Source organism: Sipha flava, unplaced genomic scaffold (assembly GCF_003268045.1).
Source record: "Sipha flava isolate LNK unplaced genomic scaffold, YSA_version1 563_pilon_pilon, whole genome shotgun sequence".
Classification (NCBI taxonomy): domain Eukaryota; kingdom Metazoa; phylum Arthropoda; class Insecta; order Hemiptera; family Aphididae; genus Sipha; species Sipha flava.
This window is the reverse complement of record NW_020273544.1, coordinates 77,713-105,321: the sequence shown is the minus strand read 5'-3', so window position 1 is coordinate 105,321 and position 27,609 is coordinate 77,713. Positions and strand designations below refer to the sequence as shown.

The 27,609-nt window shown below is 30.5% G+C and overlaps 1 protein-coding gene across 1 annotated transcript; it reads left to right on the top strand.

Annotated features, from left to right (window-relative positions):
• The first annotated feature begins 22,281 nt into the window (after positions 1-22,281).
• Positions 22,282-23,032, top strand: LOC112691114 (piggyBac transposable element-derived protein 4-like). The gene is made up of 3 exons (XM_025565269.1): positions 22,282-22,528; positions 22,593-22,845; positions 22,915-23,032. Exons 1-3 carry the CDS (start codon positions 22,282-22,284, stop codon positions 23,030-23,032), a joined length of 618 nt encoding a protein of 205 aa, XP_025421054.1.
• The last annotated feature ends 4,577 nt before the right edge of the window (positions 23,033-27,609 follow it).

Here is a 27,609-nt window from a genome sequence, read left to right as displayed (position 1 = left end):
AGCCACCCAAGATTTAGATATATATAAATAAATCAACACATTACTCGCTATATTTTACAATTATTGCTCATTAAAAATACGTTAATTGTTTAGGTGCGTTACCCCAGCAACCGCACTTTCGAAAATAGGAATTGTAATCAAGCAGTATTATGTACTTTATTTTGTACAATTTTGTACAACCAAAATTAAATTTTGTACAACCCCCAAACCTCCCCGAAATTCAATTTCATTTTACGGGTGCTGCGGTAACGTTACACCAGCACCTGGATCAAGTGTTTTTCACAAATTTCAACTTTAAACCGTACAGTATTATGTACTTTATTTTGTACAATTTTGTACAACCCCCAAACCTCCCCGAAATTCAATTTCATCTTACGGGTGTTATCGCGTATCTTTTATCAATATTGTATCTAAGATACTTTTATCGAATATACAGCACTTCCTTTTAGGTAGAAATAGTTGCTGTTAATTAACTTATATAATTCAAAAAGAATCAACAGAATATATTAGGTAAGTTCGCAGATATCAAGATTTAAAATTATGTCAATTATATTAAGTAGGTGCATTATTTTAATAATAGTTAAATTAATTATTTATATATTTGTATATTAATATCATATTACATTTTAACATTTTTTAATGAATGATTTATTTTCTGATAAGAATAACAAAAAAAAAATCGAAGAATATCTACATTAAATGCAGATACATCGGTACATGTATATGTCTTGTTTCTACTAAATACAGTTGACATAAGAATGTCAACGCCGATTAGGTATTAGATACTAGGATTATGCTGTAGGTAACTTTTTTAACACGTGTAAAAAATAAATAAGGTTCAAAAACCACATGTTAAATATTTTTTTGAATAAAAATTTTATTTTAATTTAAATTACAGAATTGTCATTTATAACACTTTTATAGTGATTAATAATAAAAAACGGTATAGTGAAATACAAAGCGTACTCACGCGTTTCAAGCTGCTCGATGTGTCCATAAAATACTTAAATAGTATGTATATTAATATAAAATAATATAAATATATTTACGAAGAGTAATAAGCTAACTAAAATTATAAATACCGATAATTCCCACCTACTGACATGGACGATCAAACTATTAACCAATATCAGTTATATTTATAGAATTTATAATGAATTATTTTTATCGTCAATATAATTATTATACAACTAGCTATACCTAATGTTACTTTTTTACTCATTTTTCTCAATACTACTCCATTGCTGCTTACTGCCTTTTGGCTTAGGAGGTCAGTATACATGTCAATAAACATCGTTTTATATTTGTTATGCCGTAGGTATACCGTAAAAGTTTTTATTATTTTAATATTGTCTGACTAATTTCTTGTCATCATCACAGTAGGAGTTGTAATTTAATATTGTTATCTTAATGTTAAGAATAAAAATATAATTTTGCATTTCTAAAAATAGTCTAATACAATCTGATTTTAGGTAATACAATAATAATTACTATTTGTAACCAATGAACAATGATACTAAGTAGTTGGTACGTCGTACGTGGGCATTATGCTACATTGCTACTTTCAACATTATCGACTAATTCGTCTATTCATTATATTGCGCTTCTAAGCATTACTACAACAAAATGTATCGAATATTTTGACTCATAGATTAATTTTATTTTAGTAATTTACTATAATTTTGTCTATAATAATATGTATTTGGTTTTAATATGAACTTGAATGTACCTATCGTCTAATGTCTTAATGCACTTCTGTTTTTCAAAATTGTGATCATTTAAATAAACTAAATTTATGTCGTGTATTAGGTATAATTTCCTTGAATTTATTTTGTTTTATATTAAAATATAATTAAAACTTTTGTGTATTACTCTAATAAGTGATGGCAAACGATAATCAAGAAAGAAAACCAAATAATTTAAATGAAAATATTAATGATGAAATTTTAAATTTGAAAGATCAAATTACTTTAGATGGCTATAGTATTATTGTATTAGTATAGGTATCTAAATAATATAAACAATGCAATGTATGATTCAACATACCTACAACTTTAATACATTCAAGTACCTACTCAATTATTTTAAATGTGTAGGATCTACATTTTAAGTATATCAATTATTTATAATAGGTACCTACTACCTACTACAATTAATTTAATTAAATTGACTGTATATAAACAAAGATTTCTTCTTTTAGAAAATAGTCTATATATATATATATATAAAAATAAAAATATAAAATTAAATAGAGTTGTATCTATGATAATTTTGCCTTTTATTAGGTATAATTTGTAATTTCCAAAAATATAATATGTTTATTTTAGATTTAAAATTTATTTTATGCAAATTTGATCAACAATATTATTGTTAACACATTGATGGACATTCTGAATTTCGATTTTTTTCTTAAGAACCTTCAGAAACGCAATTAAATATTAATGCTATAGCAGTAGTGATTTGATCACTGCAATAGCAGTACTGTCCACCTACATGGTAATATTATAATAATCACACACTTTGTCGATATTTTTTCGGGACACAATATTTATTATATTTGATATTTATTTACGTAAATATTTAACGCACTAATAACTCGATAGTCCACACACAAGTGCAACTGGATTACCAAAACTAAATATAACGAAAACAATCATTACTTATAAATTATAAACAATGATTGTATTATTAGCCGGATTGTTATTTGTTATACTGTATGGTATTAATTTTAAAATGAAAAGAAACAGTTTTCAGAAATAATTGTCAATAAAATTCCCGATAACATATTATAAACGGCAAATACTAAAAATAGAAATAATTGATTATTAAATACAATGCCTAATGATCCGTTGAGTTACAGTGGGATAGTATATAATAAACATCTTATATTACATTTTAAAGATTTTTTTTAGGAGCCAAATTTTTTTTATCGGTACTTCAAGAAAAAAAAATTAGAAAAAAACGAAAATTTCAATGGTCTATAAATATTTTGAAAATATAATCATAAATATATAACGCTAATATAAACATTTAGTTAAAATTTCAAGTCTTTACAATGATTCGCTTTTGAGTTACAGCAAAATCAAAAAATCGATTTAGTCGAAAAGTGGTTGTACATAAATTCCTGTTTTTCCGTTACTTTTTCAGGGTTATTACAGAGTCTCATAAAAACTAATAAAAATTTTTTACTATTAATTACCTAAAGTATAAACTAGATTAAATTAAATTTTTAAAGAGGGGCTGAAGTCAAAAATCAAAGCACTATTACCACTCCAAAACGTGATGACAGACACAATAAAAAAATAAAATAAAAAAAAAAGCACACATCATTGTAAAATAAATACGTTCATCACTCCGTTAAGAATCTAAAAGTTTAATAAAAAGTATTAACATAGATGTTCCAGAATATAGAATTAACCTATAAAAATGGAAAATAATTTAGTACATAATAAAGAATTTAATTAAATGAATTACCAACAGAAGTTGAAGGTAGTAAACTATGATAATAGATAAAGGGGAAATATTAGAATTTTGTACTCGAACTTCTATGAACTCCACGAGCCGCCTCTGGTTTGGGAATTGTACAAAATAAAGTACATAATACTGTACGGTTTAAAGTTAAAATTTGTGAAAATAAGTTGATCCGGGTGCTGGTGTAACGTTACCCCAGCACCCGTAAAATGAAATTGAATTTCGGGGAGGTTCGGTGGTTGTACAAAATTTTACAAAATAAAGTACGAGTACATAATACTGCTTGATTACAATTCATGATTTCGAAAGTGCGGGTGCTGGGGTAACGCACCTTAATTATAGGTATGATTAATACTTGACAATATTACAATACTAATCTATCTGCCTATGATCCAGAGCATTGTATGAAATCACATATCTTCTACTCCCCCTACTCCGTGAGATTAGAAAGTATTCATACCCACTACCGATTATTGCAAAAAAATAAAAAAAAAATAAAAAAATAAGAAATGAGTTAATAATAAATTATATGTTTAAAAAATTAGTAATTTTCATTTTTTGCATTTTTATTTATTCTTATACAATATAGTGCTGTATGATTTGCGTTGAATAAATATATCACACAACCTAATCGTTTTGATTTTACAATATCCGTTTAAGAGGACGCTACACCTGTTATTATGACTAGTAAAAACATGTTTACGGAAAACCAACGAAAATGCCTTTTAATGTAACTTTAGGGTGAAAACACCTATTATACAATTAGTAAAGAATAATATTTCTGAGTGAACCTCATACGCGTTTTTAAAAATATTTATTAGAAAAAAAGTTACAATGATTTAAAAAAAGTAAAAAATTGCTTTATTGTATTTATCATACAGAACTATTCATTCGGAATAATGAAAAACCCTTATGAGGTTCACTCTGAAATGTTATTGTCTTCAAATAAAGTAATAGGTGAAATAATTTTCAAATCACTTTTAGAGGCCTTTTTGTTAGTTTTCCGTGATCATGTTTTTGTCGTTCGATTTTATTTTATATATCAGTCATGTGCTGCCACCTAAAACGGTTGCAGAATGTGGTCGCGGCGGCGTTGTCGGAAATTAGAACTTCTCCCACTACTATCGCTGTTCTGAATTCACCCGTTCAAGTGCTCAATAAATTATCTTTCGTAATCGTTATCACTTCCACGAAAAATCAAATCCAAAACGAATGCAATAAAAATAGTCAATGGACTACGACATAAATTATTTTTCCATTTTATATATTTAAAGATACTAATAATATAATATTAGTTATTACTACCAGAATATTATTCTAAAATCAATGCTATTATAAAAAAAAAAATAGAGTTGTCACAATAATATACTGTGTACAATGTATACATTGTAATAAAAAGTACTTAGGTGTACAGGTAATATAGAACACCCGTATTAAAATATTATTACATACATAAAAACTATTTTAATAAGCAAATAATTACGTTTACGGCAACGACAGCGAAGAGGTACCCTTAGACTTAACATACCCAAAATCAGGGAACTTCACATTTTTATGCAGGGGGCCACATCAGTTTTTTTAAAAATGCATGCTATACTTAAAATGTGATCGCGGGCCGCAAAAAAATACTAAGAGGGCGCGAGTTAGAGACCCCTACTCTAAATAGTAAGCTTTAGTACCTATTATATTTCTATAACTTATAGATTAATAACCATTTATTGTTATCTTTGTGTGAGCTAGTACAAAGTATATAAAACGAAATACTGATAAATCAAAAAATAGAATAATATTATGAATCTATAATAGCTTATAAAGTCGAAGAATCGGAATCATTCATCAATTGTTCTTGTTTAGTTCACTGTGTTGGTGAATACTGTTTGTATGATTTGTCATTTGTAATTTGTGATTATGTGAAGACTGTTTTACAATAATTTTTGGTCAAGTGTTAAATTGTTGAGCTTTTTAGTATATATTTTTTCATTTTTTTTTTTTTTTTGATCATGGCTAATAAGCGAAACAAATTAAAACATAAATCAAAAAGCGTGTTGACATCCAGCCTAGTACATTTACGTAAAAGAAGGTAAGTTATAAAAATTAAAATATGCGCTTGAATCAAAAAAAAAAACCTTTTTTTGATATAGGTTGGAACTCACCACGAGTGTGCAAAATCAAGTAGCTTCTTTGGAATCGTAGTACCTATTACTATTATATTAAACATTTCATACTGTTTTAATTTTTAATACTTAAAATGTGTATAGCAACGTTATATTCTATTTGGTTATAGATTTTACCTGTAATGTAATTTGGTTACTTCAATACACCTTTAACAATAGCAAGTATATATAATATACACCTACACAATTATAACGTAAAATATACGTAATATATTCACCAATTAGAAAACTACTATTTAAACATTTAAATAGTTTAGCTTATTACTATAAATTTGGTATTATGTATATTGGTATTATAATGTATAGACGACAAAAAAAAATATAATATAATATATTTTATAATAGTATAAGTACTAAGTAATCAGTAGATAATTTATAATATTTTTATTTTAATGTAAATATTATTGTAATATAGCCTATCCGACATTATTTTAGTATAATTATTTGTGTACACATAATAAGAAATAGTAATCTTAATCAATTAGTTCATAAGCGGGCGCGAAAATCATACGAATATTGACTATTGTGGTAATATTACTATAATCACCAATATATTATTTTTTCATTATCCGCATTCTAAGACAGTTCATAAAACAATAAAATACTCGCCGGCATGTTGATTATTTTTAGACCCTTTTGTTAATCGCGCGATAACAACTATGACTCTGTGTGCGTACGTCGTTTGCTTGCGCTGTGTAAAAACACCTAATAACGCTTCCTATCGGTCGTTTTATCCGTTTCGCTTTGGGTATAGCGTCCTCTTAATGAATTTCTGAAATAAAAAAAATAAATAAAAAAATAAAAAAAGCCTACGATTACACAGGTTTATTATTGTGACAATATGCGCAAATTCAAAAAACTTAAACTCCAATGAAGAAAAATCAAATAGTGGATTAAAGGCTAAGTTATTAAATTAATAATAAATTAATTATTAATTAATTTAATAATTTATATTAAATTGTTAAGTTCTTATTTAAATACTCGTCTGTGACAAATTGTCGGTATCAGAAACAGGTCGTTACAATGTTTACTGTTCAATAAATTTCTGTAAACCTTTACTTTTTAATTGTTATGTATTATGATCAATTGTTACTTAAAGACGATTGCGTTTATTATTGTTCCACGCTTTTTCTGAAGGTACCTATATATTAACGTTCAGCGGGTAATATGATACAATTTTCAAAATCTTTCACCAGTAGTTTGGACAAATCCTACTCGACTCTAACTAAAGTAATCAATTTCATTAAGATAGAACTTTGTGCTACTTTTGAATCGAGTAAAAAAGTTTTAAATTTTTTAGTTTATTAGGTTTTTTTCTTTATGATAATTTAATTTTCTTACTTTAAAATATAATATATGCATTTTTATTAAATCATTATCAATATATATTTCATATAATGTGTACATAATGTACTATGATTTATATTACACAGAAATTGTTAAAAAAAATCATAAAAAAAATGAAAGTTTTATTATTTTTTGCGAGATACAAAATATGTGTGTCCCTATACTTATATTCCTAAATACCGGCGTTGTACGATTGAGAACGTTTTACCTTTTTGATAACACGATTGAGAACAATCGTCGGCAGATCAAAGAAACAATATTTTATACCTTATAATCAAATGATTGACAACAATTTTTTGAGCGGCGTTGTCGTTGTATCTTAATGTTTAATTATAAAGATAATAAATATGAATTTATCTAATCATTTATTATTTTATTTTTAAAAACCACCAATGGAGCAGAAAGTTTCCATAGAGATTACAACGAGCAATTTTATGGCACCCATATTCCTACACATATAGTAATTTCAGTTTTATAAGAAACCCAAACACAAACCGTGGCAAATATGAAATCAACCGAAAACAATATTATCAAAACCATGACTAGCTAAGATTATGATCATATTATTTCGACAATTTCTTACAAAGGGTGTGAATAAACTAAGGACATCATGAGGTATCTAAATTGAACTGTAAATAAGTAGGTACTTGGGGAAAAAAAATTAAATTGTATGTAAACTGACAAAATATATTAATGTTACCGGCAATATGGATAATTCAGGTATTTTATAAAATACCCAGGTATTATGCAAAATGCCAATATTTTTTTTAGACAAAGTACAAAACATTTCATTATATGTTATATTAAATTAAGATTCTTATAATTAATATATATTATTACTCGTATTACAGTTTTATCTTTTATTATATTATTACTATTATATAAATATTTTACTTAAACTGCTACTTATTTATTTATAACATGTAGTTGAAAAGTAACATTTTGAAGTACACAAAAATTTATTTTTAAGGCTAATACATTTTTTATTTTAACGCTTGGACTTACAAACACATTTTAAAAATCCTTGGCCAATTCTTGTGATTTGAATTTTTATCAATTCATTATACTGTTCATCAGATAAAAAACTAGTATAAGTGGCCAAATTAAAAAAAAAAAAAAAATTGTAGTTTATTATAAAAATTTGACTTTATATAAATTGTATCCATAGTTGCACACCACAACGAGACACGAAAATGACTATAAAAATGACGATATTGTAATAAAATTATTAGTATGTTCAATATTGTACCTTAGATTTATTATTATAGTAGTAAAAGAATCTTAATCTTTATTGCGTTAAATCGTGCACGCACATTTATGATAAACGGTAAGTAAACTCGTTGGTAATTGGAGATGTTCAATTTTGTTTATTTTCATCATATTGCCTATTCCACGTTTGGCATTATACATAATATCTAGGTAAAGCTTGTATTATGTATATTTCCTTAGTGATTTTTGGAATTTCGCAAAATACCGGATTATCCATATTGTCGGTAACATAAATATAAAAATTTTGTATTTTTTATCTTCAACTGACAAATAATTTATATCTGTATATTTTATTTTTATTTTGTGTTTTTAATCAACAGTGTTGAGGCTATCTAGATAAAATTATCCAAAAGATAATCTAGATAACGTCCAAATTATCTTTCATCTTTTATCTAAATAAATCCAGAGTAACTTTATCTTATACTAATCTTATTGCGTTTTTTCTGTCGATAGATAATAGATGTTAAATCAAGCAAAGTGGTTCTTTTTTTTTTTTTATTAAAATAAGATTTTCTAATTTTATATAGCCGTTTTTCATAATTTATCATACAATAATAATTGAAATATGTGAGCTTTGACATTTACATGTATTTTAAAATTTAAATTATTACAATAAAAAATATTTTAATACAAATTCTAGTACAACCAAATGTTATATATTTATTTACTAGTATATTATTTTCATACAATTTAATGTTTACTTATACAACCAAATTAAATTAAGTTAAAAAATTATGAATAATGTAAGGCCACTTAGTAATCACTACTTGTACAGATATTAAAATATAATGAGGTATAATAATAATAATTAAAATTAATCTAAATCTGTTAATCATTTATTAACCTATTTACTTTTAAGAATAATAAGAATATTCCATCAAGCCTTAAGGCTTTAAATAAAATAGTTATTTTAAAAATATAGCCAAGAGTCAATATTTTTTAATTCGACACATATTTTAATTTTTTAGATTATATATATATATATAAACAAAACGCGGAATGTATTGATTTTACTATGATGAGTGTATTTTATTTTTGTTGTGTCTGTGCATACATTTTCGACCAGAAGGCGTTATCCGATCATTATGAAGTAAAAAATAAAAGATAGACATTTGTTTCTGGTTGCTACTCTCGATGGGTTATTTTTTGAATTTATTATTAGTTTTCCATAAAGTTGAGGAAAATGGAGAAAACATTGAAAGTACTAAAATTTTTAACTGAAATTCTAACCCTCACCCTTTATAATCGCATATTATTTTTCCATGCAATATTTTATTTTATTATTTTACAAATTTCACAACAGTTTTCTTATTGTTTGCGAAAAATATAAATATATATATATATATATGTATATATCAAAAGAAAAGCTGGTAAGCCACTGCACAATGGTGTATTCTTCGTTTTTTTTCATTCGTGATACGGATTAAACTTAGGCTGTTTCACATTATATTATAATTCTCTTCGGTTTATCAAAAAAAAAAAAAAAAAAACAACCAAGAAAATAACGATCATGAGGAATGCATTTTATAACAACATTTTCACATTTTTTTTTTGGTTTTAAGTAAATCGAAATCCTCTAAAGATCGTTAGTCAAATAGAGTGATTTAACATTGTGTTTAAATTTCAAATGTACACCACTGCCTCGTAACGAATGCCAAAACTCCATTTACAATATTACTTTCAAATGCGATACTGCGATACTCATGGATAATAACGGTCTTAAAATACTTAAACGCCCTTATATACTACATTTTAGAGCCAAGACATAATAAATTGTCTTTACGCTTTCAACATTTACATAACGAGCAAATAACCCATTTGAGACCTAGTACTGAAGACGTATCAAAATTTTATCCACTTGTGTCACGTCGTCACAAATTTATTTTGGTATTATTTTATATTGTCTTCATAATATTTTTAATAACTATATGATTTATTCTTTAGTGCCTACGTGCATTTTGTCTGTTTTTGTGTTGGGACTTATCCAGGTAAACAGTTGTATGTTATCTAAATAATTATTTTAGATAAAAAATTAATCTATCTAAAAAATTAATTTGTATACAAAAAAATAAAATACAAATTTGTACTGTCGATTTATAATTCTTAAATAGAATTAAATAATCTTGGTGACAAAAAATAACATAACACTGTTTTATATTATTTACTTTTTCGTTGAGATAAATGCTCAGTAATAGAATAAATATTATTGTTATGTTTTGCTGGTGAGTAATGAGATGGTAAATTAATGGAAAAATGATTATTATTATTTATTAGTAAGATTGACTGGTGAGCTACTCAGTCAGACTTAATTGCGTTTTATATCATAATTTTGAGCACAAATTAAAGGTTTATTTATTTATTGTATGTTTTGTGTACATCAGTGATTCTTAACCTGTAGTTCGCGGCTCCCTAGAGGTCCGCGGCAGCCTTAACATGTAGCATACGTCAATATGTGACATGTGTGCATCATTACAATACTGTTGAATTATTTATTTTTTTTTTTTTTATACATGTAATATATTTATAAAATGAGATATGAACCTATATAATCTTTATTACAATGTTCAAAAACTTGTGTCTCAAAGCAACACCAACCATTGAATTATGTAAATAAAAATTAAATTTTAAGAATATTAAAAACAAATGAAAATCAAAATTATTAAATAATAATTAAAATTAAATTAAATTAAAAAACTTATAATATAACGAAAAAAATTATAAATGTGTTTGTTTCGTTATGTCAACTTAATCTAAGATTCATTCAACATGGGTACGTGATTTACAAAAAGTTAAAAACCGCTGATATACATGATAAACCAAGTATCTTTTCAAATAACGATTATATGTCTACTAATATAAAATTAAAAACATACTTATATTATGTAACAACTTACTATGACATTGTTACATGTGTAAAATATTTTGCTATTCTAACTGTTTGTATTTAATTTTTGAAACATTTGTGAAGATATGCTTATTGGCTAATAATAATGTTTACTAACAACATTAATTTAAACATATAGCTTGTTTAATATTAAATTACTTACGGTGTACCTACTCTCAAAAAATTAGAGCTTAAAACGTAAAACAAATTTATCTTTTTTTTTTATCTAGAAACAATTATTTTTTCTGTAACTTATGAAAGTATTTGGTAAGATATTTTTTTTTTGATAAAACGAAAACGCAGTTCGAATTAAATGGTAGGTATATGAAACATTGTGCTCTTTACAGTCATATAGCTTTAAATTTAGAACTCTTTACTCTTCGTACTCGATTTGGGCACCTCGAATAATCGTTTTGTAATATTGTTGCGAAACACGCGATGACGATTTGGTTGATACCGGATAATAAATAATAATACTTGACGTGAACGCGATGTATTAAAATAAAAAAAATTACCATCATCTATATTCGTATTGAATGACTTGTTACGTACAAGTAAACGCGTTTCATTTACTGCCAGCCTTATCAATTTTAAATTGTGTTCGAATAACGAATTCATAAAAAACCATACAGCCCCTCTCAGTTACACGCGTAAGGTTAAGTTAACCGTACTTTTTTTTATCGAAACGGTCCAAGGAAAAACGTGAGCATTAAAGAAAATTCGATCGAACTAATAATGAATTACGAGACAGTTGTATTATAATTATTTACAATTGCGTTGGATTAACCCACCTTGAAATTGCTTTACCGCACCGGTATGTAATAGTTTTGTATCGAATTGAAATTAAGAGCAAGTACGATATTCAACATTAGAATTTTGCTATAAAATAAAAAATAAAATTAGAACCCCCAATATGTGCTTGTTGTAGGATACCCCTCACTAACGAGCACATACTGACCGAATGCTCTCTGCATGATATGGAAAGAAGATACTTTCAACTTTCTGACCATCTAGTAAAAATATTCAACCCTGAGTCCACCAATATCTATAAGCTCATCGGAAACAAACTAATAAATAAATTGTAATCGCAACCAGTGCTGAATACTCTAAACTCTTTTTTTTAATGTATGCCACATCTAAGAGTGTATTTTTTTATCCTTTTTTTTTGTTTGTTTTATCTATTTAGTATTAAAACTGTTATTGTAATGTATACGTATATATATATATATATATAATCATGTAAATTTAACATTTCATCCAATGGCCATAGTTGCCGCGGACTGTTTAATAAAAAAAAAAGTAAAATTAATAACGATTATGAAAACTAGACTGCGATTGTAATGATACGGAATGTATTGAGGTTACTGCTTTTCGTTTTAAAATCTTGGCTACGTCGCCGCGAAGGTAAAACGCATTGCCGTCCGCGTTCCAGGTGCGCCGTGCAGTTTTCAAAAGGTTCCGTGTACATGCCCGATGGGGGTGTTTAATACAATGCGACGATACAACGTACATCGGGAATTCGACCACCCGGTACTTGAATAAATAAACGAAACGTCAGTACGTTTACACACAAGAATAATAGACACAATGCAGAAGACGAATCGTATTTTGACTGGAAAGTACAACGTGTAGAGCCTGTGTACATACGTAATAATCTACACGTATACATTTGGGTGTGCGATTGTGTAATTGTATCTCGTTGTTCGTGTAAGGTTTAATCGTATTCGTATGTAAGCGTTTCGACCACGACTGCGTCGTGTGTGTACAGTTGAACCTCGATTTGAAAAACTTGATGGTTGTTTGAAAAAAAAAGCGAAATAAATCGGTTGTATTCATTACGAAGTTTGTTTTCACCGTACGTGGTGTATGCAAATAATACGATTTATAAATTCAATAACTTAAAGTAATAATGTATCGAATAACTATGATACTGTACATGAATACATAATAATAATAATAATAATAATAATAGCAAGTTGTTAGCAACGGTTTAATAAGATGTGTATTCGAAATCATAGCTAATTGCTTTATTTTATTTTGTTTTTAATACGTACTATAGTGTGTGTACTCTATAAATCGTAGTAATTCATTATGGGCTATTGAGGACAAATTAATTCGTTAAATAGAGGTTCGAATGTGTATATTTATAAAGTCTTATTTTCTTGCTTATTTTTTTTTTTTTAAACTTGTTAATTTATAAGTTATATGTATCAAGACTGGACAGTAGGATTTTGTCACGTGGAATATCAATGTTTAAACACTCGGAAATCATCACACTTGTATTTATCGAATTAGTGATGAGGATTTGCTAACATCGGTCACAATAACATTACACGTCAATGTTGAAAAGAGCGAATATAGTGGATATATGAACCATATTTGTTTAAGGAGAATATATTTGAAGTTTTGGCCGGCTTACATTCACTTAAGTACATGTGATAAGTATACGGCGCCAACGATCAAGTGCACAACATGTGCAACGAAAAACCTACAAACTGTTAGTGCGAGGTCTACTGTTTTCACTAACTATTCGGAGGACGTAATTTGCAATTATTTTTTATAATTTTTTCTAGTTTTTACCTTCAAGGCGTTCATCAGTTGTTTTCTATTTCTTTATTTTTTTTTTTCAACGCACTGTACGCTGCGATCGACAATTATATTTTTGGTTATTATAAATAATTAGCGCTTGGCAGCTGCTAGTTGATAGTGATAGTATATACATGTATATTGTTACGACATGTTATTGAAAAACTTAAAATCAAAAAGTTTTACCGACTACGAAAAAATATTGATAATAATAAACAGTCAAAGGGATATTGTATTTATCGTCGCCTCAGTTTAAGACAGCAATAACTCAAAAATATCCAAAATTGAGTTATCTACATAATATTATTTGCAAAATTACTGCAATTTCGATTCCATAACGTAATAACTTTTAGTTGCATTATTCACCTCTAGAGGTCATTTATTTCATTCTAGAACTAGTAGTTTCATAATTTGAGTTATTGCAGTCTTGAACTGAGGCGTCGATATTATGTAGGTATTGAATTTCTTTGAACATCGAAGTAGCTGAGTGGTTAAGTGTATGTCACGAATACTTTAGGGCAGTATTTTCCAACCTAAGGGTCGTGACCCAATATTGGGTCTCGAAATACTTTTTATGAGTCACAACTGACGACCCATAAATAAAATAAATATGAAAATCATTTTAGCCGTAGATTTGTAAATGCTTAAATTATGTTCTTATTTGATACCTCTACGCAATAGCGTATACAGGAAATATTTTCGGAAGGGTCTACTATAGACAGAGTTAAATTACCACTGCTATCTAAGAATTACTAACAAAACACAGCAAATACTCATCTACATTTAATTTACAGAATGTCCCAAAACGATTTGACGTTGGACTCAAATTCTAAATAAGCATATAGCACCATTAAAATATAACAAACGTTTAAAATAATTTTTAAGTTTTTAAAACATTTCGAGGGGGAGGCTGTAGCCTATTAGCCCGCCCCCATATATAAGCCACTGCTTCTACGTATACCAATAATGTGAAGTTTCGCTATTGTTGTAGATTCTACAATGTGAGTAGGTACAAACGAGAAGTTTTAGTTTACGATTAGATACTTATTTTTAAATACTCAAATTGTATGTATTTTTTAATGGTTAAATTTACTAATCTTAAAATCACAACCTTCGGGCAGTTCAGTACCATGATTATTTATAATACTATATTATCATACAATTTTTTTTTTACTGTTGATGAGGTGGTTCGTTTAATCAACAAACAGTAAATTTATGGGTTACCATTACAAAAACGTTGGGAAACACTGCTCTATGGTAAAGAGGGAAACCATTCGTAAGGAGCATTGTTTTTTATTTTCAATACAACGGCGTCCACTTGCTTCAATCGTATTATTGCATAAATACAAACGTTGTACTGTAGTCAGATTCTGTTACTCCGACCGCCAAAATCGATGCTATGAATATCATATAATAAACAGTAGGTTCTTGATAATTTGAAAAAATGTACAGCGGTATTCGACATAGCCAGAGTATCGATGATATAATAAACAGTTCGTGTTAAAAATGGTTGAACACTCTTATTTTACATATACATATATATTATATAAATATATATATATAGAGTTTACATTCTACTGTATAAATAATACAAATACACACTTGTGCGCGCATACGTATATGTGTATAATTTCACGACGCGCACAACAGTAGTACCTGTACACGTGCGCTTCAATAATACGTTACGTTGTGTATGGCTGTGCAATTATACGTTTTACCGTCGACGTTTATTCAAATTCGATTCGAGACGAGACAATATTGTCGCAACGGTCTTCCTACATTAACGTGTGCGTTCCGTGCGTATTGATTGAATTGTCCGACGAATTATTGTTACTATGTGGGTATAACGTGTATACATTTTGTCGAGCGGACGGGATCGCAGCACACGACGCGTATGTTTGTTTTAACGTTTAATTGACATTGATTGAACCTCCAGGTCTGGTGAACACCCACCCACACGCTCGTAGACACACACACACACACAAGCACAACAACTTTTTTACGACCGAGACATTTAAATATATACGATATTGTGCAGAATGTCGTGTTATGAATACGCGTACTATACGTATAAACCAGCATTACAATTATTACATTTGCTAGTTTATGTTTCAGTAAAAGAGGAAAAACTGTCCACGATACATAAATAATTCGGTATTATCGGTAAGTGTACACATTCAACTCCTTCGACTTCTGTCTTGAAACTCTTCGTTGGAAAATGTAAGGTACAACAGTTATTATAAAATTCGTCCGTCCATATAGGTATATGTGTATTTTTCTTGTTGTTTTATTTATTTTTTAATAAATCTATTAACACGTATTATATATTACACTCATAATGTGATAATTATTAATTGATCATTCAGTCATCCAAGTGGATTTTCCGGAATCGGGATTTCAGCGAAATTTGATAGTTGGGTTCTTGGAGTCACAATGTCAGTTCTGTGTACATTATTATAGGACCGTTGGAGTCGTATATTTAGATTTCTCCTTGTAGGAGAAAGTTTGTTAACAAATGTTGCGAGGAAAGTAATAATAGAGAAGTATCAGTAATTTGAATTCGTCGAATAAGGATTTGAATTTATCGATTTGGCCATCAGATTGATTTTGTTATTGAGTTTTTGGTACCACCATTGACTACATACAGTAACAGCAAGTTAGGACCATAAAACTCATGAAATCTGTTTAGAGCGTAATATTTCGAAAACTTTTAATCTAACAAAAAATAATTTAAATTGAATTTCTAAACTGAATTGTAAAGTATGCATTAAATAATCGCTGGTCGACTAAATATTTATCCGAACGTTAACTGAATGCTACGACGAAATGTATAAGGCCATATGGGCAAGATCTTTTTTTCAATTTTCTACAAAGTGAAAAAAATGTACGCATACTTACCTAAATAATATTATGGGTAGTAGCAGGACTTCGAGCGGGGTAATAAAAACATTTTTTTGCCGATGTTAAAATGTTTTAAACGCAAAGCGTACTTTTACGTTAACCATACAGTAATGAGAAAAGTGTTAACTTCCCCCTTCTCCTCAGCAGGGTTTAACTCACTACCGGCTATGCATTCATAAGTGTTTACACACGTGTAATATGTTTTTCATCTCCGGCCGGACATTATAATGGTATACGGCGGCGTATACATAAAAACATTATAATATTTATGCACTTGACGGTACATGCAGATGTAAAGATGCAGAAATCAGGTCCGAGAAACGTGTGCTCTGTAGTAGCCGATGAAACGCTGTTTTGGCGGTGAGTCGTAAATGCATAAATAATAATAAAAATAAATTAATAAATAAATGAATAAAAAATAAATAAAAAAAACGGAGCAAAATTAGCCCCCAATAAATCGGATCGTAAAAGAAGTCTCGAAATAATAACATTACAATAATATTATTACACGAGCGCAGGTGGTGTTCGAGACGCGTTTTTATTCTTGTCCATAAAACGCGCGTCGATTAGATAGGTCGTAGCTGGTGCGTGCGCGCTTCATTATTTCCCGGAGAATCCGACGATCGTATAATTATTGTGCTGCAGCGGCGTAAGTAAAACATTTTAATGAACCACGTCAATGTTCGAACGGCTAATTTTGGGACAGTACGTGGTGTCGTAATAACTGTATTATCACTTCCGTTGTCGTCGCAACGATATTTAAACATTGGATTTGTCACCGACCAATCTGCGCGCACCGGCCGTCGTCATGACTTCGGACGATACAGTAACCGCGGTAAGTTCGAGTTAGAAATAGTACAGTAAGGTGCGGGTTGCATGGCGTAATGCTTAAATGAATCGGTTAAACAATAGCTACGAGCACAGCTCAAAACATGCTTGTACATCTAGAAATCAAATTGTCCCCAAGAACAGCAGGTGCCGTGTCGCATTGATTTCGATATTTTCAAGTCTTGTGGCTTGGCACCCGTTGGTTGGCGGGATGAGACGTGTTGTAGGAAAAAAAAAATGCGGAGATCAATATTCACACTGGACTCTTCGCAAGAATTCACTTCTTAGTCTCGTTGTTAACATTGAAACCGACCGAGGGATGTGCGAACGGTACTGCTGCACGGGACCCCACGTCCGTGGTCACCTTTCGTTCGCTAGAACGATCGACCGAAATATGCGTTCGTTTTTCTTCCGCAAGACCGCGAAAGCTGAAAACGGAATAAAAGTATCGCAAATCTCGAGTAATTCAGTATCTCATTGTGGTATTGAAATGGGCATTATCCAAGGCAAAGTCGAAGGAAAGAAAAGCAGAGGCCGACCCCCCCCCCCCCCCCGCTATATAGACCAGATTAAGACCCTCGCACAAATGACAATGTCAGAAAGCATCCGGAACACAGGAAATAGAGAATTCAGGAGAAATGTATCCAATAGAAACAACATAATTGCACGAAAGCCACGACGTTCGAAATCGAACATAGGCCTACGATATTGTATACTATATGTATACTATGCACATACCTAAGTACGTATAATTTTTAGTTAATTATGTTACGTTACGTTTTGCGTACAACTAGGTAAATCCTATTTTTAAAGTTTTAACAAAACATACTAAGTATCAGTTCCTTAACTTTTGATAATACTTGATTCAACGTGATGGAATTTACAGCAATGTTTAGCCATTCTGACTAAACAATTAATAGGGTCAAATAATTTTAAATTTAAATTTAAATACGAATCAAAAACAAATGGTAATTAAACACGGGAACACGCAAGACGCAAGACATAACATTATTAAATATCGTATAGTACGTGATATCTTTATTATGTAAAACAAATAAACGTAGCTTGCACATAATTTTATCTTGTCGGTTTTGTCGCATATTGTATAACGTTGTTGAATTTTTTTCTTGCTGCAGTTAGCGTATCGACTTTCGAAAAAAGGTTAATTTTGCCGCAGTTTACAAACAGCCCGCAAAAAGACGTATCACGCCATGATGATTCACGTGTCCTGCGCAGTGGCTTATTTAGGAATTTTTCTAGGGGGGGGGATGAAATATATAATAATACATCCTAACATCCATTAATTCGTACATAATATACATTTTTAAAATCCCCTAAATTGTTACCTATTGAGGTTAGTGTGGATCAAGGCAAAATAAGAATTAATTTTTATAATTACCTCATCATTTTCCAAACAAATTTTTTTATTTGTACTAAAATAAGAAAATAAAGTTTTTTTTTGTTTTTGAATATTACTCATATTGTCTTAAAACTTCACAGTTACAACTTACAAGACGCAAAAAATAAAGTCGAACAATAGTCAATTCGGCAGTAAGTCAGTACTCGGAATGGCGCGGCGTCGCTATCCGTCAACGTCCAATGACCGTACATATCTACTTTTAACGAATCACGATATCATAAGATAAAATATATATATATATATATATATAGTTATACATTAGCCATAAATCTACTAGTAACAAATTTTCTAAAAATAAACCCGCCCGGCCGCCCTATGGTTAATCCACGATCTTCATGGTCATTTTGTTTTGTTTACCGATTGCTTATCGGGTTTATTATAAACACTCTTGCATGAAAAATAATTCGCAGAAACGTACAAAATACAGTACACCATAATATAGGTATATGCCTGATAGTCGTACATGCCGCCAACGATAAACGATTAGTGGCGATTAGTATATCAGACTATCAAAGCGGTACAATTACCACGACTAGAACATTTAGAAAACAGAAAACATACATGCTTGAAAGTAATATCATATTAGAATATATTATCATATTATCATATTAGAATATTAGAGAAAATGAGACAACTTATAGCTACCTAGGAAAAAAAAAAGGTCAAGGGGGGGATCTATCCCCCCCCTCCCCCCCCCCCCCGTAAATACGCCACTGGTCCTGCGCGCATATTAACGAAGTGCCCGTGGAACGATATGCAATGTCATTGGATCGTTCGAAACGACACGTTTAACCGCACTGCGCCGATACCGATATTTCGACGATGAAATATTACAAATTACTTGACACAAAAAATTTAAAATCAACAATTATTAAAATCGATTAAAATGTGACGCGAATACGATTGAAATTGAACGGTATATTTCGGCTGAACCGATGACTTAAACAAACTTTAAACAATTTTTGTTAGTCGACATTTTACCATACACGTTGAGCTCAAGAAATAATGTAAATCCTTTTTATCAGCCGCTACTTTACCCGAATATATATCTCGATAACGTCACTGATTTTTTACTTTGCACGGATCGTATTCCTGTACAGTAAATGGTTTATAGTCGTTTTTACGTCATTGACGTTTTCGAGCTCAAGGTATACCTACAGTTAAACGTCGACTAACAAATAAATTTAAGTCATCGGTTCCGCTAAAGCATGTTCGTTTAATCACTTTTACATCATATTTCAATCAATTCGACTGAGCCGTTTGTTTTAAATGATTTTAAACTTCGTACGAAACTATAATTTGATAATTTTATCGGTCGGTTTGGTGAAAAATCTAATAAGCATTCATTTCTGTTTCTAACTTGTGATTAATTGGTTCTAAATTGTAGTTATCGACTTAAAATCAAGATAAAATTGTGTCAAATTTAATACTGAACGTAGTAAACATTTATTTGTTGTATACATCTTTTTGTGTTATAAATATTTCCTTTATTCTTGGTGGTTATAATATGAAACCACTGTGCACATGTAATAACAATATAATAATACAGTATCACATCGGATATGATAATTTATTATACTTCTTACTGAATATTTTTACGAGTTATATATTTGTTTTCATTGAATTATACAATATATTTATTACACTTGTTCGAATAAATTTGTAGGTAATTTTCTCTATCAGTAATATGGATTTCGATTAAGTAAAAAGAATTAATGAGATGTTGAATGAGTGAGAAGAAATTCCGAGTGATGGGGAATCTATACTGTCCAGCGAATCTGATATAGAAGATTTTGAGTTTAATCCTACAAATGTGCCAAGTACTTCTACAAATTCCGAAAATATTTTCATGGACGTAGATTTAAATTATTTACCAATAGTATTTAATGATGGTCTTGTTTTTGGTTTTGAAAATTATGAGACTGATAATATGATTAATAATCAAACAATAAATGTAAATATTAATGATTTCATTTCATTTCGGCTGATGACGAAGAAAGTTTGATTGCTAGAATTCACAGAGATGGGTTAGGGTGGAATAATGAATTTAGACATTTCGAAAGAAATGATTTATTTGTTTAACCGATAGGACCAACAGAAGATGTGAATGAAAAAGTTATTAAATCTGATTAGTGCGTTTCAAGAAATATTTCTTGAGACGTTAATTGAACATTTAGTTTACCAAATAAATTTATACGTAATACAAATACATGGAAAAAACCCAAAACCAGTATTTCTTTATGGAATGAAACAATTTTTGAGGATGAATATACTTATAGGAATTAAAAAAATGTTCTAGTTATAGAGATTATTGGAGTTCTATTTCTGAAATGCGAGATCCGTATATTTCTTCTTTAATGCCTGTAAATAGATTTGGATGGTATTTATCTAAATTTCACTTTAATGTATTAAACTGTTTATGCACCATCACGACGAGCGTCGAGGATTCTCGAAGACCACCGTTGGCACCCCCTCTTTTTTACCCCCACCGGTGACGCGCACCCGGTCGCCCGGGCCGTCGATCGCAGTGGTGTGTGCTGAAAAACTTGTTTTTTTTTCGTAACACGTCGCGCTTGGCCGGCCGATAACTATTGCGCCTGCGCCGCCTTTTTTCCGTGTGTGTTATTTTCCTAACGCCGATTCCTTTTTGTACGCGATTGTCATCTGTCGTGCGTTTGATCCGCGACCGTTGGTCGATCTCGTGTGTGTGTCACCGCGTGTAGTGTCAACGCGTCTTTTTTTAGATATTGTCGACCTTATGGTAACTTTTGCGGCCTTGCGTCCTTACACCCCGTTAATTGGTGGACAGTGGTATTGTGCCATCACCGTGCACATATTTCACGAACTCGCTTTTGTGCGTGTTAGACAGTCCCTCTTAGAGTGCGTTTCCCGTTCGTCAACCTGTTTTCGGTTCGTGATCACTCTGGTTTCGTTGGCGTCCACGTGGTTTTCACCCGTGGTTCTTTTTACAAGCCGGTTCGTCGTACGCATCGCGTACGCCAGTAGTACCAACTTCGTTCCCGACACAAGCCATCCATCGCCACGATTGTTGTCCGTTGCGATCTGCCGGTTGGTAGCAGTGCTTATTTACGCTGCCATCTAGGATTCAGGTGTAGCGAATATCAGTTGGACCCTTATCACCACCACCCGAGATAAGATTGTTTTTATTTACTTATTGTTTGTAAACCTTAATAATAATAAGTTTGGTTTGTTCCCAAGGGCATATAATTAATTGTTCTATCATTTCTTTGGCCTTTTGTTGTCCTTCAACATCACCATCTCCTCCTCTCACCATATTTCATAATCTTCTTCAGAGCGCACGTTCTCGAGTGTCACGCGGCCGGCTGGCGATAAATATTTTTCAAAAGCTCCGCGACGGTGCGTTCAAACATAAACAATATATGCCTAATAAGCCAACAAAACGAGGCTATAAAGTATGGACAAGGGCTGACGAATTTGGTTATGTTTGTCAGTTTAAAATTTACACAGGAAAAACTAATAACATAGTAGAAAAAAATTTGGGTGCTCGAGTTATTAAAGATATGGTACGTGACTTGATCGGAAAATATTATATAGTTTATTTTGATCATTACTTTTCTTCTTCGAAATTGATGGCTGATTTATTAGAATATGGTGTATTAGATTGTGGTACAACAAGACCACATAGAATTGATTTCTCAAAAATTTTTCTGATGATAAAAATTATCGAGAGGTCAATATGAATGGCAAGCCACAGTTACTGGAATTATCGCAATAAAATGGAAAGATAACAAAGGTATTCATTTTTTATCGAACTTTCATGATCTAACTCAAGAAAGTCAAGTAAATAGAAAACAAAAAGATGGAACTACACAAATTATCGTTTGTCTTCAACTTGTAAAAGATTATAATGCCCACATGGGGTATGTTGATAAAGCTGATATGCTGATGACCTTATACAAAATTGATCGCAAAAGCAAAAGATGGTACATGAGAATATTTTTTCATTTTCTCGATCTCGCTGTATATAACGCATTTATGTTATTTACTTCAAGTGTACACAATAGAGGGAAAAAAATATCACTCAAACATTTTCGTTTAGCAATGGCCACTGCATTGATTGGTAATTCAAAGCCTTCACTACGTAGAGTGAAAAAAATCATTAAAATTTAAAAATAGTTATAAGCCCAAAGTATTATATGAAAAACGTTTCAATGCCGCTAATCATCTGCCTATTAGAAGTGGATCAAGAAAATGTGCAAATTGCAGTTCTAAATCTGAACCTCATCGTAGTAAATGGTCCTGTTCAATATGTGAAGTAGCATTGTGTCTCAATGAAACCAACAATTGTTTTAAAGAATATCATACAAGTAACATTGTTTTTTATAATATAATTTAATGTTTTTTTTTTTTTTTGTTTGATTAAAAGACATAAAATATATGTCTAAACAGTATAGTAAAAAATGTAGATATTATTAAAAAGTAATATCAAATAACTCATAGTGGTTTATATGGGAAACCACCTCAAAATTTGAGTTTTTAAAAGTTCAAAAAAATGTATTTATAATTTTTTTTATTTCTAAAGGTAATAAAGAATGAAGTTTAAGTTAAATCGCTTTATAATTATGATTTTATATAATTACGTTCTTCAAAGGGTTAAACGAATTAAACATTTTATACTGTATTGTTGTGATGTTGCTATAAAAATGTATAATTTCGTTTGCCTAATGCTATTATTGTCGACAAACCAAATTCATTGATAAATTGATTCCGAAATATAAAAGGACAATAATTCATCTTTACAAGCCACTTGTTTCTGCAACCACCAAACTCCTGTCGCACTATTTATTTTTTATATTCATGTATTTTTTTTTCATAGTAAATGCGTTAAATAATTTGCATTCTACTGTAACTAAATTTCAATGAATAATCTCGGTATTATTTTTTTAATTAAAATAATATATAAATTTATTTTGAAAGATCCGATTAATGTGAAACTTTGATAACGTATAACCATGAAAATTAAAAAAAAAAAATTTTCCTATGAAAGTTTCCATAAACCGATTTAACCATAATATATGAAGACTACATAATTTCATACAACTTAAGTTAAGCAAATTGAATCATCTACGTCAAGTTTTGTACTCTAGTAGTAAATTCTCTAAAATATGTAAAAGATATTCAAACTGTTAACATTTTATATATTGAGAAAAAATATGGAACTCAAGTGTAATATTTATACCTCATAACAAATAATTGGGAAACGAAATAATAAAATACAACTTTTACTATTAAATTGTAGTATTTCCATATCTTGGTATTATTATTTTGTTAATTTTTATTATTTTTTTTTTTTTTTAAAGTTCAGCTAAAATTTAAGGAAAAATGTTTTCGTTTAATATATTGATAACATTATATTGCATTAATAAAATGCTACATTATTTTTATTAAATCTGTGATATAATCAATGAATCGCACGATTATTGTTATTATTATTAAAACGATAAAGTTCCGGGAACTAAATGAACACTTAAATGAACTCAATAAATTCGGTCGTTGCATAGAGAATAAGCCATTTGAAAATCTAGGATTTAGAAAACGTTACCGGATAGTGGCGGCGCAAAGGGGTTATATTTGAATCACGTGAATCGTGAAAAAATGGGGGTAGGTGGTATTTAAAAAAAGAAAACGATGAAAATAATTATTACGGTAAAATACTCATACACTGAACATGTTATAATAATAATATGAAATGAGGAATACAGAAATACAACTTAATGACGTATAAATATAAATATGTATACCGGCAGTGAATTCGTAGCCGTTTAAAATCGTGCAGTGGAAACAATTTTAGCGGGTGGTTCATGAATTTAGTGTAATTCAAGTGGAAAAAACTTCCCACCGCCACTGTCACCAGTAATTTGTTACCCCGTAACGTATACAAGCCGTACTGGTTGCGTAGCGTTCAGCGAGTTCATCCACGACCCAAGTCCGACGAGAATGATAACGAAACACAGCGTGCCCGGGAAAAACGATTGTTGGATTTTCCGTCGGATACTCGATATGTTTGTGCACCGGGTTAAGGTTACCGTGAGGTCTACGACGACTACCGTTGAGCTGACGGTTTCCGTAGCGGTCCGAAAAACTGTCCCATCTGCCACGACCATCGCCCGATGAAGATTACCGAGTAAACGAAGTTACCCCATGCAAATCTGTTGTCAATATTAAATGTCGACGTGTTATGTACTACATGACTACCCTGCCGGTAATGGCTGCGCACGCTCATGCATATGACAACGGTGGATACACGTCCTGTTATTACATTTATATCGTAGAGAAATCGTATTACGAATGTTTACTACGCCCGTTTCTTCCGGAACTCGTAACGGCGCGCGTTAACATTCGGTTTGCTCAACGTTTCAATCGACTGCCATCGTTTTGTTATTGCACCCCCCTCCTTCCAATAACTCCCATTCATCGAACCCCTCGATCGAATGGTCCGTGACAACAGCTGCTACCGCAGTGATTCAAAACGGGCAACGATACGATTTACAACAATAATACCGTTCAGGGCTTCGGAACTTTTGACTGGGCTGTTGTGCGGCACAAGTGTCGCCCCGTTAAAAAAAAAAAACCGATCTCGAAGTTATCGAACAACAATCTTGGTGCATTAAGAAGCCCGTATACGGTCAGTCATGAATGTCAGTATTTTTTATTGTCACTCACTATGAATGTCAAGGTTGACAATGAATGGCAACCGTTTTGATAACTTTTCATATTTTTTTAATTACTGATCCAAAATCCAATATTTTTATTCATAGCCATAATCATATACATATAACTACCATGTAACTACATGTAACTACCAACCAACATTAAAGCAGCAATATGTGTAGTTAAGATAAACTTACTTTATTATTTAATGTATTCTGTACATACAGTACAGAATACATTAAATGCTGCAGAGATAAATGCTTTGAGAACCGAAAATCGAGATATATAGATTTTACATTTACAATGTGTAAAATTGAAATCGTTATATATTTTCATATTAATCCACATCGATAACGATTATATTTTATAATGATAGTGGAATGTTCTTTTCGCGTTTAATCCAATATTGATAGGTACACAGTTTGATTCGAACGACTAAAAATCGCCTAAACTTTAATTTAAAGAGGAAGGAGGGAATGAGATTTTTTTTATAATTTACCAGGGGGCACAAGATGAAAACGGGTTGGGACCACTGGCTTAATAAGCGCGCGCAGAACGAATCAAATAAACCGATACGTTTTAGATAAACACATTCGCGAGGACTGTTCCAAGTGTATATCTATTCGCGTCAGTGATAAAGTTTATCACATGTGCGTATTATTACTGTTAATATGTACTGTGGAACACTAAAATGTTGTATTTACGTATATATATGTTAATTAGTTCGCACACGTATTAAGTTTGCACGTGCGCAAGCGAAAGACCAGTGTGTGCCAAGGGGAATGTACATTTCCGTGTGCAGTAATACGGGTAGAACAAACTCTAACCCGACCGAATTTACGATCGCATAAAGATAATAAACGTTCGAGCACAGATATTGTGTTGCTGCGGTGCGCGAAATCCGTCAAAATCATTAGACGGCTTTTGTTCGAGATGCCACACGTGTACAGGTCGATTTTTTTTTAAGAGCAATTACCGATATTATTATGTGCTAAAATTATTCATTTTCCAAATTCTGATTTATAGAAAATATTTGTGTATTACACCTGTAGAGCTTTTATTTTCCGATGAATTAACGTGTTTTTTTTTTTTTTTAAAGGAAACACCATTTTTACTTCAATAATTATTCAGTCGACTGGGGAATGCTATGCTCGTAAAATCGTCTCGACCAGGGTACGTTTTATAGTCGAGCATTGGATTTTCTTAATTATATTATTTAAGGAAATTTTTATTTTATGGAAATTGTACAAGAATATATTTCGATTAAAAATACTTGTTTAACGAATAAGCAAACTGTATAGATGTACATTTCCTATTAAGTTCATATTTTTTTTAAAATAAAAAAGAGGAAACCAATTTTTTTTAGTAGTTGAGAAGAGCGAATGTGTACTGCACTTGAGCGAACGGAAGTTTTAGTATGCCAATAAGTACCCTACAACGAATATTTGTGCCAAATTTCAACGCTATGGGTATTTTTCCTTGGTACTTTATTTTCTGGACTACGTATACGTTCTTTATACATCAGGATTTTAAGAAATGCATGATTTAAGCATAAAAAAGAATGAGCATTCCTTAAAAATCACCCGGCTCGAATATATTATTATATATAATACTTTTTAAATATTTTGTGTTAATGTGCACAAAACGACGTACTTTATCTTATACGTACGTGCGCGCGCGAGCACACACGTACACATATGTATTTGCGCGCTTGGTGAAATGTTTTCAAAATATTTAACTTTGTACAATATAAAGTACCCGTCCGTATGTATATAATTAATAATTATACGTATACATAACTTCATCGGCAGACTGCGGCTAATGAATAATTAATTACATTAAGTGCCATGTCTGCATTAGATTGATACAGTGTTCTTGCGCGACTGATACAATCAACGAGTAAGTTAATATATTCTCGGGTGTGTGAGTGGGTTTGTGGGAGTTCAGAAGTTCTACAAACATAATTATGTATAATATACATGATATTTTTATTTATATGTTCATAAGACGTTTACTCTGGCTTCTGATAAGCTGTA

Bases quoted from the DNA above. Each gene is read 5' to 3' on its own strand.
- LOC112691114 (XM_025565269.1), top strand. From the start codon at position 22,282: ATGCCTAATAAGCCAACAAAACGAGGCTATAAAGTATGGACAAGGGCT. The intron at 22,529-22,592 runs GTACAACAAGAC...AATTATCGAGAG, and splicing joins ATATGGTGTATTAGATTGTG to GTCAATATGAATGGCAAGCC. The intron at 22,846-22,914 runs GTACATGAGAAT...ATTTACTTCAAG, and splicing joins GATCGCAAAAGCAAAAGATG to TGTACACAATAGAGGGAAAA.